This window comes from Cottoperca gobio, chromosome 9 (genome assembly GCF_900634415.1).
Source record: "Cottoperca gobio chromosome 9, fCotGob3.1, whole genome shotgun sequence".
NCBI lineage: Eukaryota > Metazoa > Chordata > Actinopteri > Perciformes > Bovichtidae > Cottoperca > Cottoperca gobio.
The window spans coordinates 12319090-12331836 of record NC_041363.1 but is presented as its reverse complement, the minus strand read 5'-3'; the positions used below and the strand labels follow the sequence as shown (position 1 = coordinate 12331836).

Here is a 12747-nt window from a genome sequence, read left to right as displayed (position 1 = left end):
GATGACGTCTTTGGCAGGTTGAATTTCCTCAGCTGCAGCAGGAAGTACATCCTCTGCTGTGCTTTTTTGCTGGTGCTCAGCTCCCACTTCAGTTCCTGGGCGATGATGGTGCCCAGGAAGCGTAAGGACTCCACAGAGTCCACAGGGGAGTCACACAGAGTGATTGGGGCAGGTGTGGCTGAGCTCTTCCTGAAGTCCACTATCATCTCCACTGTCTTTAGAGCATTGAGCTCCAAGTGGTTCACACTGCACCAGGTCACCAGTTGGTCAATCTCCCTCCTGTAGGCCGACTCATCCCCGCCAGATGAGATGAGTCCGATAAGGGTGGTGTCGTTCTACTATCATCCTAATCTAATCTCATCTAAATATAGCTTACTGTAAAATGCAGGAAATAGTAATAAAACACAATTATTAAAGCAGGTTTTTCATACTAATGTAACAAACATTATTTATTGGCTCAGTGTTAATAATCAAACTTCAAAGCAGATGTTCTTAGATGTTCTAAGTTATGTTATGTTCTTTTTGTGGGTTGATATATTTGTTCAAGTATTAATTCAGAAAACTCTGATACCAGTATCAGTAATTTGCTTCTGCATTGTTTTCCTGTGTGTGGTTTTTGCAGTTGCCATGGTCACACAGCAGCAGCCGCAAGTAAAGGTTTTTTATTTTATTTTTAAAGCAGACTCCAGCTGCACGGCTCCCCGTTATAGTAATGTTAGAAAAACAGTATATTTTTTATATATATATAAACTGTATATATATATACATATATAATATATATATATATATATATATATTACATATAATATATATATATATATATATATATATATATATAAAATATATATTATAATATATACAGTATATATATATATATATATTATATATTTATATATACAGTTTATAAATATATATATTTATATATAAATATATAATATATATATATACTGTATGTATATAATATATATATATTACATATAATATATATTATAATATATACAGTATATATATTATGTATTTCTTTAACTGTCTTAACGATGCAACATGGTGAGTCTGAGGTAGTAATTATAAGTATATATATATTCTGTACTCACATTCCTATTTTTATTTCTTTACATGTTTAACTCGTGGATAATCTTGTGTGTCAAATTATCCAAAATTTAAGTGACAGTCGATGGATTTCCCACAATTCACTTATAGTGCACTTATAAGTGAAAGTGCACTTTCATTAAAGCTATTGCTAACACCTTATTATTGAGCCAATGCCCTTTCCATTGACAAACCCTCACTCTCACTGAGTATAACAATAAGCGTCCATCAAGACCTCTATTAATCTCAGTGTCACGGGCGACAAAACAAAATCGACAGAGGCAGACAAGTATTCGTAAAAACCGACTGACAGACAGACAAAATGCCATGTCAAACTTCCCTCCTATCGCTTCAAGGGACAGGGTAATATTTCACTGATCTATAGGAGAGGAATTCCACTGCCTCGGGGTAAAACAGGTCCAAATTAAATTCCACACTTATTCTCTCCAGCGCTGCCTCAGGGTATCCCACAACCTCAGCAACAGAAAGGTCATTATTAGGAAAGGTTGGCCAGGAGAAAGGAAATAAAGGCAGGGGATGGAAAGCAGCCAATGTGGAAAATGGGATATGAGGAGGAAGGAAGGAGGGATGAAAGGAAAATAAGAGAAGGAGAAGAGGGAGGAGAGAACAGAACAAGGGAGAGAAAGATGGGGATCAGGAGAAATAAAACTGGAAACTGGGATTCGACATGAGAGAAAAGCAAACTCTCACTTAAGATATGCTCTACTCATCATCATCTCTCCATGCAGAGCTGACATTTCTCAACAACATGTCTGCTTCTTTCTTCTCCACAGGCAGGTAATCAACTCCTATCAGATGCAGACCTGCAGCTAAAGTATGGATCCAATATAGCTTCAAATATTTGAACTAGTTGAGGTGTGTTTGATTTAGATTGTCAGAAATGTAAGCATCCCTTGAATGAGGGCACACCACAAGAAAAGAAAGATCTACTATAAATCATGCCATGTCTGTTATTCAATATGTATTTAACCACTGTTTGGAAATCCAATCCTTATAGAGTGGATTTGGGAATAGAGAGATTTGTGAGAAGAAATAAACTGCAACTGAATAAACTGGCCTCAAAACAAAACAAAACACTGAGAAACAAAAGACCTGGATAATAAAAAGCGGAGCAGCTATGAGCAAAGACAGAGGAAAGACTGCAATAAATATCTTCTGGAAGTCCGATAACAGGTCTCCCTGTTGTGTTTAATGCACCCCAACTGACAGCTTCTGTCATCTCAACTGACATGATACGTCTTTTATATTTCTGATTAGAAAAATCAAAGTACAAAAGACAAAACTCCCAAACATGAAACAGATAACAAAGACGTACTTTGTGCCTTTATTCTTTTTGTTTCTCTCTTTCTTGTCTTACTCCCTTCTCATGATCATGATCGTTTCCTAATTAGACACTTTAATATCCGTCCCAGTGTGTGTGTGTGTGTGTGTGTGTGTGTGTGTGTGTGTGTGTGTGTGTGTGTGTGTGTGTGTGTGTGTGTGTGTGTGTGTGTGTGTGTGTGTGTGTCAGGAGGGGGCGCGCTAACTATTACGGCTAAGACGTCCCCTGGTGATTTTTCATTAACTGGTCATAAAGGAGGCTGTGTGGAGCCGTTACAAGTGGCCTCACATCTTCCCTACAGAGCACTCTAAAGTACTCCCCAGAAAGACTTAAAAAAGCAAGACAGAGAGGGAAATATGGAGGTGATATGTGTCTAAAGAAAAGTTAAATAAGCTCTTGCTTTTTACTGCCGTTTCTTTTCCCCTTGACCTCTTTTCTTTTCCCTTTAACCTCGCCAGCTCCATCTGCAATTAAAGCCAATTAGGCTGGAGGTGCTGCTACTGGAAATTGAATCAAGTTAAAGCCATTGTTATATTTCTAATCACCGTCTGTATGTCCGACAACAAATACAAAAAAACACTGATCATTTGAACTTGCTGACCTTCGATATCCAGATCTACACTGTAGCTCTATTAGTACATGACAATGTGAAGCACAGACATTATGTGGACTGTGTGCAGTGTGGCTGTCAAGTTCTACTGTCTAGCGTTGCGCACACCAAGGATTATGGGTGAAGCCCGATCATCCATCAGCACAATATACTGCAGCCTGACAGAAAACTACGAAGAGCCATTGTCATGAAAAATGGCAAATGGCGCAGACAGATATATGAGGTAGAGACTATTACAGAGGTGATCGGCGCCAGAATCCTTAATGGATCTTTCTCAGCTTTATAATGAGTCTCATCACACTCGCTTAAGTTAATTTGATGTGCACAAAAATGTGAGTGATCCACATTATCTGAACGCATAAACAATAGAACATTAACAATGTCACTTTATAATACACACAAGTTGGTGACAAGGTGTGTCAATAGTGCCATACAAACTCCAAAGAAACTGAAACTGTAACATGCGCCATGCTCTGCACATGTTTATTAGTTGCACAGACAATATATGAGGAGAGCAAATATAATATTGCTTACAATCCAGATAGCTTTATGACATTATTACTCAATGATGCTGGTCTCAACAGGGTGGCGCAGGGAATAAAGTGACCCCTTCCTCTCCCAATGGAGATTACTGATGTATAACATTACTATGCTTACTTACGAATGCAGGTGTATTTGGTGATATATTCACATGTACGCCTGTATATTTCTCAGAGTCCTGCTCCTCCTTCGCTGAAGCAGTAGTCCTCCATCTTGCTCCTCTGTACCCAGAGTCCTGCTGGTTTTATGTCCTACCAGGTTCTTAATTGCATACACTTGGTGTCCGAGGTGTAAATCACTTCCTGATTAGACAGCAGGCATGAAACCAGCAGGGTTCAGTGTCCTGGCGGAGACGACTGATAACTACTGGGCCCAGGTGAGACCTAAGCTTGGCTACTATATAACTTGTGAAACATCATTTTCGCAAATGTGCTTTTTCATTAGTGATACTTTAAAATAACTCTCTGTGGAAACGTCCTCCTGCACGACTCTCTTTTGCGTTTAAACATCGTGTAAAGACAATAAACGTGTTTTCCATCACTGCGGTAGGAGAGAAGGGAAATCTGGGAAACCACTGTTGTGATGTAACGGCTAGGAAGTCATATCAGCAGTGTATAACTGAGTGAGAGATATGTATAAAAGCTACAAGATGATAAACTAAACCCAGTGATGTGGAGCAGTACACCTGCAATGCTCTGCCCTCTGTGATAAGTGTGGAATTACCCTTTAAACTCTGTCTTTCTGGAGAGCAGCATATGTGCAGTGTTAAGATCAGTTCTGGAGACCTTTGCCTTGAGATTTAGATAACACTTCTAACCCAGAAGGGAATTTACAAATACAAATTGTGTATTTTGAATATTAAAATGCTGTAGTATACACTTTAGCAGGACATTTACATAATTTTCTCCTAGAACATTTTTATAATACTAGAGTCAGTAAGTAACCGCTAACCCTCACGTCCAGCTGCTTCTCTGTGTTTCTTCATTAGCATATTATTTAAATGCAGGTAAACACCATCCTGTGTCATACGGGGCAAAGAAATCCAGCTTGCACAACACTTTTCCAATTGTAGCACCATTGTTGACATTAACATCTAATATTGTGTATGTAATACTAAAGAGTTGTAATGTAAAAGTGTAAAGACGAGGGTTTTAGCAATCATTCCAATAAGGTCACATTCAAAAATGGATTCAATTATAATTCACAAATTCCTTTTGTGTCTCTCAAGTACATTTGATACCTGGGAGATTTTGTTGTAATTCCATAAAGATATGCCGTTTTCACTCCCCTTACAAATGTTGTTGAATTTCAGGTCACTGATGGAAAGTTTGAAAAACCTTTAAATGACACAATTCATTGAAACCTGTTTGGATTTCTGGAGTTTAGATAAATGAGGCACGCTTGTGTATCATTGTCTTAAGATCGATGCAGAGAGGTCAGATTTTCACGAAAATAACATTCAAGTATTAAAAAGTAAAATGTACATATAAACATAAAAGTAAAAGCATGATCTCCTTTTGATTTAGTTTGAGGCAAAACAATTATTTTAAAATACAACTGAATAAAGTTATACTTGGAAGTGGAAAAAGTCACCTGTGTAAATATATTATATTAGATTTATATTAACATCAGTTTGAGAGGCATGAAGTCAGGTAAGTGGGCGAAAGGAACCAGGAAGATCGTAGCAAATGCGAAAGGAGCATGGTACAGGAACAAGAAAATAATGATCACAAATTGTGACCCGTTTTCTTCAGCATCAATGAGCATTAGGAGGAAGAGGAACAGAAGAAAAAGAAGCAGTCAAAGACAATTAAACTGCTGAAACACAGGACCCTTGGCATAGTGGGTCAGATGCTACCGCTGCGATGGCCCATTTATGAAAGTAAAAACTTGGCATTTAATGCTGTTTTACTTCATCTTAAACTCCTCTGTTAAGTAGGTTTTAAGTGCTTTACAACAGGAACTTGGTGTGAGTATAAGAAAGAGTGAGACAAAGACAACTGTAGGGGATGCTGGGATACAGAGAGAAACAGACTTACTTTAGCCAGCAGTGCCAGACGTTCTGTGGCTGATTTGAAAACCGCTGTGTGTTTCTTTTTGTAATCCTCCTCTGTCTTCTTTTCTGTCTGAACGCAAACACACACATGTACACACACATTGCAATTAGGATATGAATAACAGAGCTTTCATATGTCAGCCTAATTGATATCAGAAAAAAAGAATGAATGACTATGATGAGAGATCTTCGTACCTCATACTGTCCTGGACTCGGGACTTCTGTCGATTCCTTGTTGTGGAAGAAGGAGATGCGCTGAGCATTGGAGCCGAAGCCTCCCTTCTTGGTTCTCTCTAAATCTGCTTTTTTGAGGCTCTCACGGGCTAAACCATGCTCAAACACATTATAGGATCCTGGACCTGCACAGAGTACAGAAAGGTGGGATTATTGTCTGTATTTGTGCCAAACATTATTTTAAATTACACGTTTTCTCTGTAATAAATTGGCTCAAGACAACATCCTGGAGCGCTTACTTTCCCACAAAAGGAATTTACACAGCGTTAGAGTGAAGAGACATACATTAGACACATGTAGCGTAGGTGTAACTTTGGCTTAGTGTCTTTAGTACTGGCAGTGTTTATGTAATGCTGACTTTCACTGAAAATGACTCCAGCGCTATAAGATGCGCACTAACACTTAATTTCATATGGAGACATTCATGTGTTATTTCTATTTTAATAGTCGTACAGTATCATGTCTATCATTGAGATAAAAATGCTTAAATACCAGAAGAATGATTCTCCATTTCTACATTTGACGATTCAATATGAATAATCATAAACATGATACAACACAAGTAAAGACAGAATTGCAACAATATACGAGCATTGACTCACTACAAGGAATTGTAGTGAGTCTCCGGGATCCACAGGAGATGATTTGAATGGGTCCCTGTGAAATTAAGTAGGTCCCCATTAAAATGTGTGTTTAAACTGTAGTGTTAAAGTTTGATGTTATATGGTTATAATAATGGTCATATTCATGTATATTGAAATTGTATCCGATAATTAAACACATTAAATCGCAAATCTGAATCGGTTCCGTACTTGGACCGATTCTATTCACCTTATATATTCATCCTTTGGGCAATATTATAAGGAACCACTCTATAAACTTTCATTGTTATGCAGATGATACCCAATTATATCTATCAATTAAACCAGACGAAACCAATCATTTGTCTCACCTTCAAGCATGACTTAAGGACATAAAAACTTGGATGTCTAGCACATTTAAGAGCAGGCTAAAGACTTTCCTTTTTGATAAAGCTTATAGTTAGGGCTGGCTCAGGTTTGCCTTGGATCAGCCCCTAGTTATGCTGCTATAGGCTTAGACTGCCCGGGGGACACCTCCCTGCTCTCCTCCTTCTCTTCCTCTCTCCTCCCCTCCCTCTCTTCTTCTCCCTCTCTATCTGTATGCATTTATATAAATGTATGTTACTAACTCAGCATCCGGGGCATCATCCCCAGAGTTTCTGTGTCTCATGTGGCAGGTTGCCACTGATAAAGTTTACGTCAGGATCAGGAATCGTGGCTGCGCCTGCTGCCCTGGTCCTGCTGGACACCGGGAAGCCTTTTTGACATTTTCCTGGATTCATCCAAACTTTCTCTTTTTCAACACGACATCTATCGCACGTCTGTCCGTCCTGGGAGAGGGATCCCTCCTCAGTTGCTCTCCCTGAGGTTTTTTTCCCCTCTTTAATTGTTGGTTTCTTTTAGGAAGTTTTTCCTTGTGCGATGCAAGGGTCTAAGGACAGAGGGTGTCGTATCCTGTACAGTCTGTAAAGCACACTGAGACAAATGTATAATTTGTGATATTGGGCTATATAAATAAATTTGATTTGATTTGATAAAATAAAATTAGACAAATATGTTGAAACAAGGGCATTTAGTCTCGCTGGACCCCCACTTTACGCCCGTCCAGCATAGCAAACAATATTAGATGAAGAAAAAAAGGCCTTGTTTAAGTGTAATCCTCATATTTACATATTATGTCGTTGGTATAAGAGAGGCGTAATGTGTGGCCGTGAGGAGTATGTGGATGAGCGACAGAGAGGGGATCAGCTGTTGGCAATCGCTGCAGAGAAGAAACTGTAAAGGTGTCTGGGGTTATTAAAAGTACATATTTTCATGGAAAAAATAGGGTAATCGATAGTGAGTTTAATGCGTCCTTTCGGATTTGAATGCGTCAGAGACACAGGACGCGTACCTATCAACATCACAACATTCTTTGTACCAAAACAAACAACAAAGAAGCAATTAATTCAAGTACACCTTCTGTACAATGTCTGATGAGATAACAATGCAAAACCCAAGTATTTAGATTCAAACTAAATGGCCATGCCAAGTTAAAATCGGAAGTTTTAAAGAAGTTTGGTTGTTTGAAATGAAAGAGAACAGGATTCAGCCTTTAAAACCACAAACAATTCTGTCCTCAGACATTATAATGTTACACTCAAGTGCCAATGATGTCTGATGTTATATTAAGAGACAAGCCGCAGTGATTAACTGTCGGAGTTAGATCCAATCTATTTATTGTGTCACATGTTTGTAACATCTTCTGTCAACAATGCTAGATCTCTCTAAAAGAGAAAACTGGATTGCATCCGTAAAATATAACTTCATATATCAAAGAGGAATATCCCTTTGAACAATGTCCAAATTGAACACAACATAGATTGACACACACACACAGCCACACACATACTGACCTGGTGTGGAGCATGTTTTGTGGTTACGAGTGAAGCGCACTGCGGTGATGCCAAATGGGCTTTTCTTCACTCCTGTGGTCCTCTTCAGCAGCTCCAGGGCACAGCGTGAATCATTATATAAACCAACAGGGGGCGAAACTTCTTTCGCAGGGCTAAACCTCTAACGGAGGGAGATAAACGGGAATGAGACAGATACAGGTTTGAATATGACACTGAGACAATGACAATTTGCAATTTAACTGTTTATATTGACTTGAAAGCAAATATTGAAGCAGATATTCACAGCTGGATTACTGTATATATATATATTGATGAATTTGAGATTTGTTTTAAAATGCTAAATTATCCATTTATTTTCTCTAACCAGGGCCCGTCTGGAACACCAAAACAAATCCAGCTGTGAATATTTGCTTTATCCACAGGAACAAAAAAAATGGCATCTCACAGTCAGAGATACGACGCAAAGACAGAACCTGACCAAACAAAGCCAAACGGCCACACAGCCCAGATGCAGAAGAGTCTATAATCACACTATCAGCCTCGTGGTGTTTTACTGCTCATTACACACCAGAAAGCATAATTGGAGGATGGATGATGGATGTAAGGGGCCATGTTTTTATCAAGTGTTTATCCTTAGTGGTCTTTTTAGGACATATCAGGTTCAGCTTGATATTGTCAGACCTAGTTAAACTCTGAAGGGTTCCTGGACATGGAATAAATTGATTATTTTTGTTTGAACTGATGATTTTGGCTACACGCACTGACACCCTATGGGTTTGAAAAGGAATAGAGTGCTAACCCTTTCATAATTCTTTGATATTTCAGTCTGGATCAAAGTGGTGGCATGACAGACAGATTAAAAAAAAAAAATCCAAACATACTAAACTTAAACTGAAAGAAAACAGAAAAAGACCAAAAAGAAAGGACAAGAAAAAAAGAAAAAGAAAGAAATACATGAGCGAAAAGAAAAGAGAGCTAAATGAATACAGACAAGAGTAAAGTAGTGACAGGAGGAGAGTGAAAATGAGATGGGCTAAACAGCATCTCCAAAAATAATGATGCACACAACCAGGTATGTAATGTTCTATGACTATTTTTGCTGATACCAGAGCTGATTCAGCGCTGCAATTACTACACCAGCTTCACTTCCAGGGTATGAAAGTGTTCATCTGATTGCCTATTATAACAACACAGGCAATCATGGGACCAAAGCAGATAAGTTGCCTTTTCAGTCAGAATTACTGAAGGTGAACTGTGTTTCGATGTAACTCCAAATTTCTCTTCAGCCTCTCACAACTCAACCATTAAGCTGGATCTTATCAAAAGCAATAGAGGAATAAAAAGAACTTGATGATTTCAAAAGCCAGCATGTCCACATTAACAATCCCATGCCCAAACACACACACACACACACACACACACACACACACACACACACACACACACACACACACACACACACACACTCTGAGTCAGTTCAGATGACATTCAAACTCCAGGAATGGTCTTAAATTTAACCCATTTTTTGGAAACATGCCAATCATTGATTTGCACTTTCCATTTAAACAAGATGCAGCCTATGGAAAATTAGTTGTGGGGGTAATGAAAATGGTGTTAGTAATGCACAGCTGAATTATTGAGCTTTTAGTCGAAAAGGTGAAATAAGAAAAGAAGAGCAAGTAAAGCGGTGCAGCTGGCGGAAGAAAATGACTGAGAGAAGTGTTTGGGTTACAAATGGATTGAGTGTTTGAAGAGAGAGAAGAAGACACACAACATGCTGTTTCAAGGCCAAAACTAGCTGTGTTCATTCAAAGTCGGTTGTAGAGCTGGGGTTTGTGGCCATCTGTCAATCCAACGCTGCCCTATTGGCTTTGATAACGTCTTCTTCATGGGCACATTTTTTCTCTCTCGAACTCAGTGACTGAGCTTTGTTAGCATTTCACTAACAGTATGATAGGAAATGCCAAAGAAATACTTTTGATAATCATACCAAGAGCCAACATGGTGTCCATGCAAGGTGCCTCTGTGGGTTCCTCAGTGACAGAACGTCTTAACATCTGTTAATGTGGATTAATTATGGAACAATAGAAGTAGTGCAAGGGCCCTCTGCCCCGTCTCAAGGTTTGGTTTACAAAAGATATTATGACTAATGATACTACAGCGCCAACGGGCCCCGGCACCATGAGTCGGGCACAGGCCATTGAGCTGATCTTTGTGAATCCATCCATCCATCCATCGTCTTATCCGGGATCGGGTCGCGGGGGCAGCAGCTCCAGCAAGGAACCCCAATCTTCCCTTCTCCGGGCCACATCCTCCAGCTCCGACTGGGGGATCCTGAGGCGTTCCCAGGCCAGTGAGGAGATATAATCTCTCCACCGAGTCCTGGGTCTTCCCCGGGGTCTCCTCCCAGCTGGACGTGCCTGGAACACCTCCCTAGGGAGGCGCCCAGGTGGCATCCTTACTAGATGCCCGAACCACCTCAACTGGCTCCTTTCAACGTAAAGGAGCAGCGGCTCTACTCCGAGTCTCTCACGGATGGCTGAGCTTCTCACCCTATCTCTAAGGGAGACGCCAGCCACCCGTCTGAGAAAACCCATTTCGGCCGCTTGTACCTGTGATCTCGTTCTTTCGGTCATGACCCAGCCTTCATGACCATAGGTGAGGGTAGGAACGAAGATCGACCGGTATATTGAGAGCTTTGCCTTCTGGCTCAGCTCTCTTTTCGTCACAACGGTGCGGTAAAGTGACTGTAATACCGCCCCCGCTGCTCCGATTCTCCGGCCAATCTCTCGCTCCATTGTCCCCTCACTCGCGAACAAGACCCCGAGGTACTTGAACTCCTTCACTTGGGGTAATTGCTCATTCCCTACCCGGAGTAGGCAATCCACCGGTTTCCTGCTGAGAGCCATGGCCTCAGATTTGGAGGTGCTGATCCTCATCCCAACCGCTGCACACTCGGCTGCGAACCGATCCAGTGACTGTTGAAGGTCACAGACCGATGATGCCATAAGGACCACATCATCTGCAAAGAGCAGCGATGAGATCCTCAGGTCACCGAACTGCAACCCCTCTCCTCCACGACTACGCCTCGATATCCTATCCATGAAAATCACGAACAGGATTGGTGATAAAGCGCAGCCCTGGCGGAGGCCAACATTCACGGGAAACGAGTCCGACTTACTGCCGAGTATCCGGACACAACTCTCGCTTTGGGCGTACAGGGATTGAATGGCCCTCAAAAGTGACCCCCTCACCCCATACTCCCGCAGCATCTCCCACAGTATCACCCGGGGGACCCGGTCATACGCCTTCTCCAGATCCACAAAACACACGTAGACCGGATGGGCGTACTCCCAGGCCCCCTCCAGGATCCTTGCAAGAGTAAAGAGTTGGTCTGTTGTTCCACGACCAGGACGGAATCCGCATTGTTCCTCTTCAATCAGAGGTTCGACTGACGGCCGAACCCTCCTTTCCAGTACCTTGGAGTAGACTTTACCAGGGAGGCTGAGAAGTGTGATACCCCTGTAGTTGGCACACACTCTCTGGTCCCCCTTTTTAAATAGGGGAACCACCACCCCGGTCTGCCAACCCCTAGGCACTGTCCCAGACTTCCACGCAATGTTGACGAATCTTTGTGAATCGGACTGTCTTATTCGCACAGGTTTAGTCGCAGCAATAGCCGCGCAATCCTTTTGGGAATTCGGCCCTGACTGTGAAATGAATTCTAGAGGCAGAGTCAGCAACAAAGAAGTTAAAGGCACAATGAGTAGTATGTAGTATGAGATTTGTCCGTTGCGGTTTTTAAAGTTGGCCCTTCCTCAACAACGTTAGCCAACGAGTTTAGCGATCTTCGGTCTAAATTGCTAATTGGCATAGTATTTGAGTCCAGACAGAAAAATTTAGCGGAGCTTCCCGAGCTTCCAACTCAAACGACACCAATTACATTGTCAGCCAGGGCAGAACATAGCCCCGGTGGAGAAGAGGCCAAGGATTGACAGATGGAGGTAGAGGCAGAGAAAGGCAGAGAAATGCCTGGAAATGTTCGTAACAAAGCAAAATGGAAAAGGAGAGAGAAAATAAAGTGCTGTATTTTATCTTTCTATTTTATCTGCAAATACAGACACAGCCACACACGTCTAGTGGGTCATAAGTGATTATTGTATGGTTTTATTTGTGTATCCCAAATTAAAGTGCAACTCTTTTTTGAGCCTTTTTGATTTTATATATGAAAGAGTGTGCAGCACCAAGAGAGAAGGCGGTACACAAGGGCTTCAGGGAGAAAACCAAATGATTGGAAAGAATGGAGTTGAGAGAAAAATAACCATAAATGAGGAGAAAGAAGAAGGAAATGGAAAAAGAGGAAATAGAACGATAAATGAGGGAAACAAAAGAGTCCCGTA

At 40.9% G+C, this 12747-nt stretch overlaps 1 protein-coding gene across 1 annotated transcript in view; it reads right to left on the bottom strand.

Annotated features, from left to right (window-relative positions):
* Positions 1–12747, bottom strand: part of stpg2 (sperm-tail PG-rich repeat containing 2) — a 52768-nt gene that overhangs the window by 26669 nt on the left and 13352 nt on the right. Inside the window, exons 8-10 of the mRNA XM_029440089.1 lie at positions 8348–8507; positions 5833–5996; positions 5621–5707 (exon numbers count right to left, since the gene is read on the bottom strand). Coding sequence (XP_029295949.1) covers positions 5621–5707; positions 5833–5996; positions 8348–8507 — 411 coding nt within the window. The remainder of the gene's footprint in view (positions 1–5620; positions 5708–5832; positions 5997–8347; positions 8508–12747) is intronic.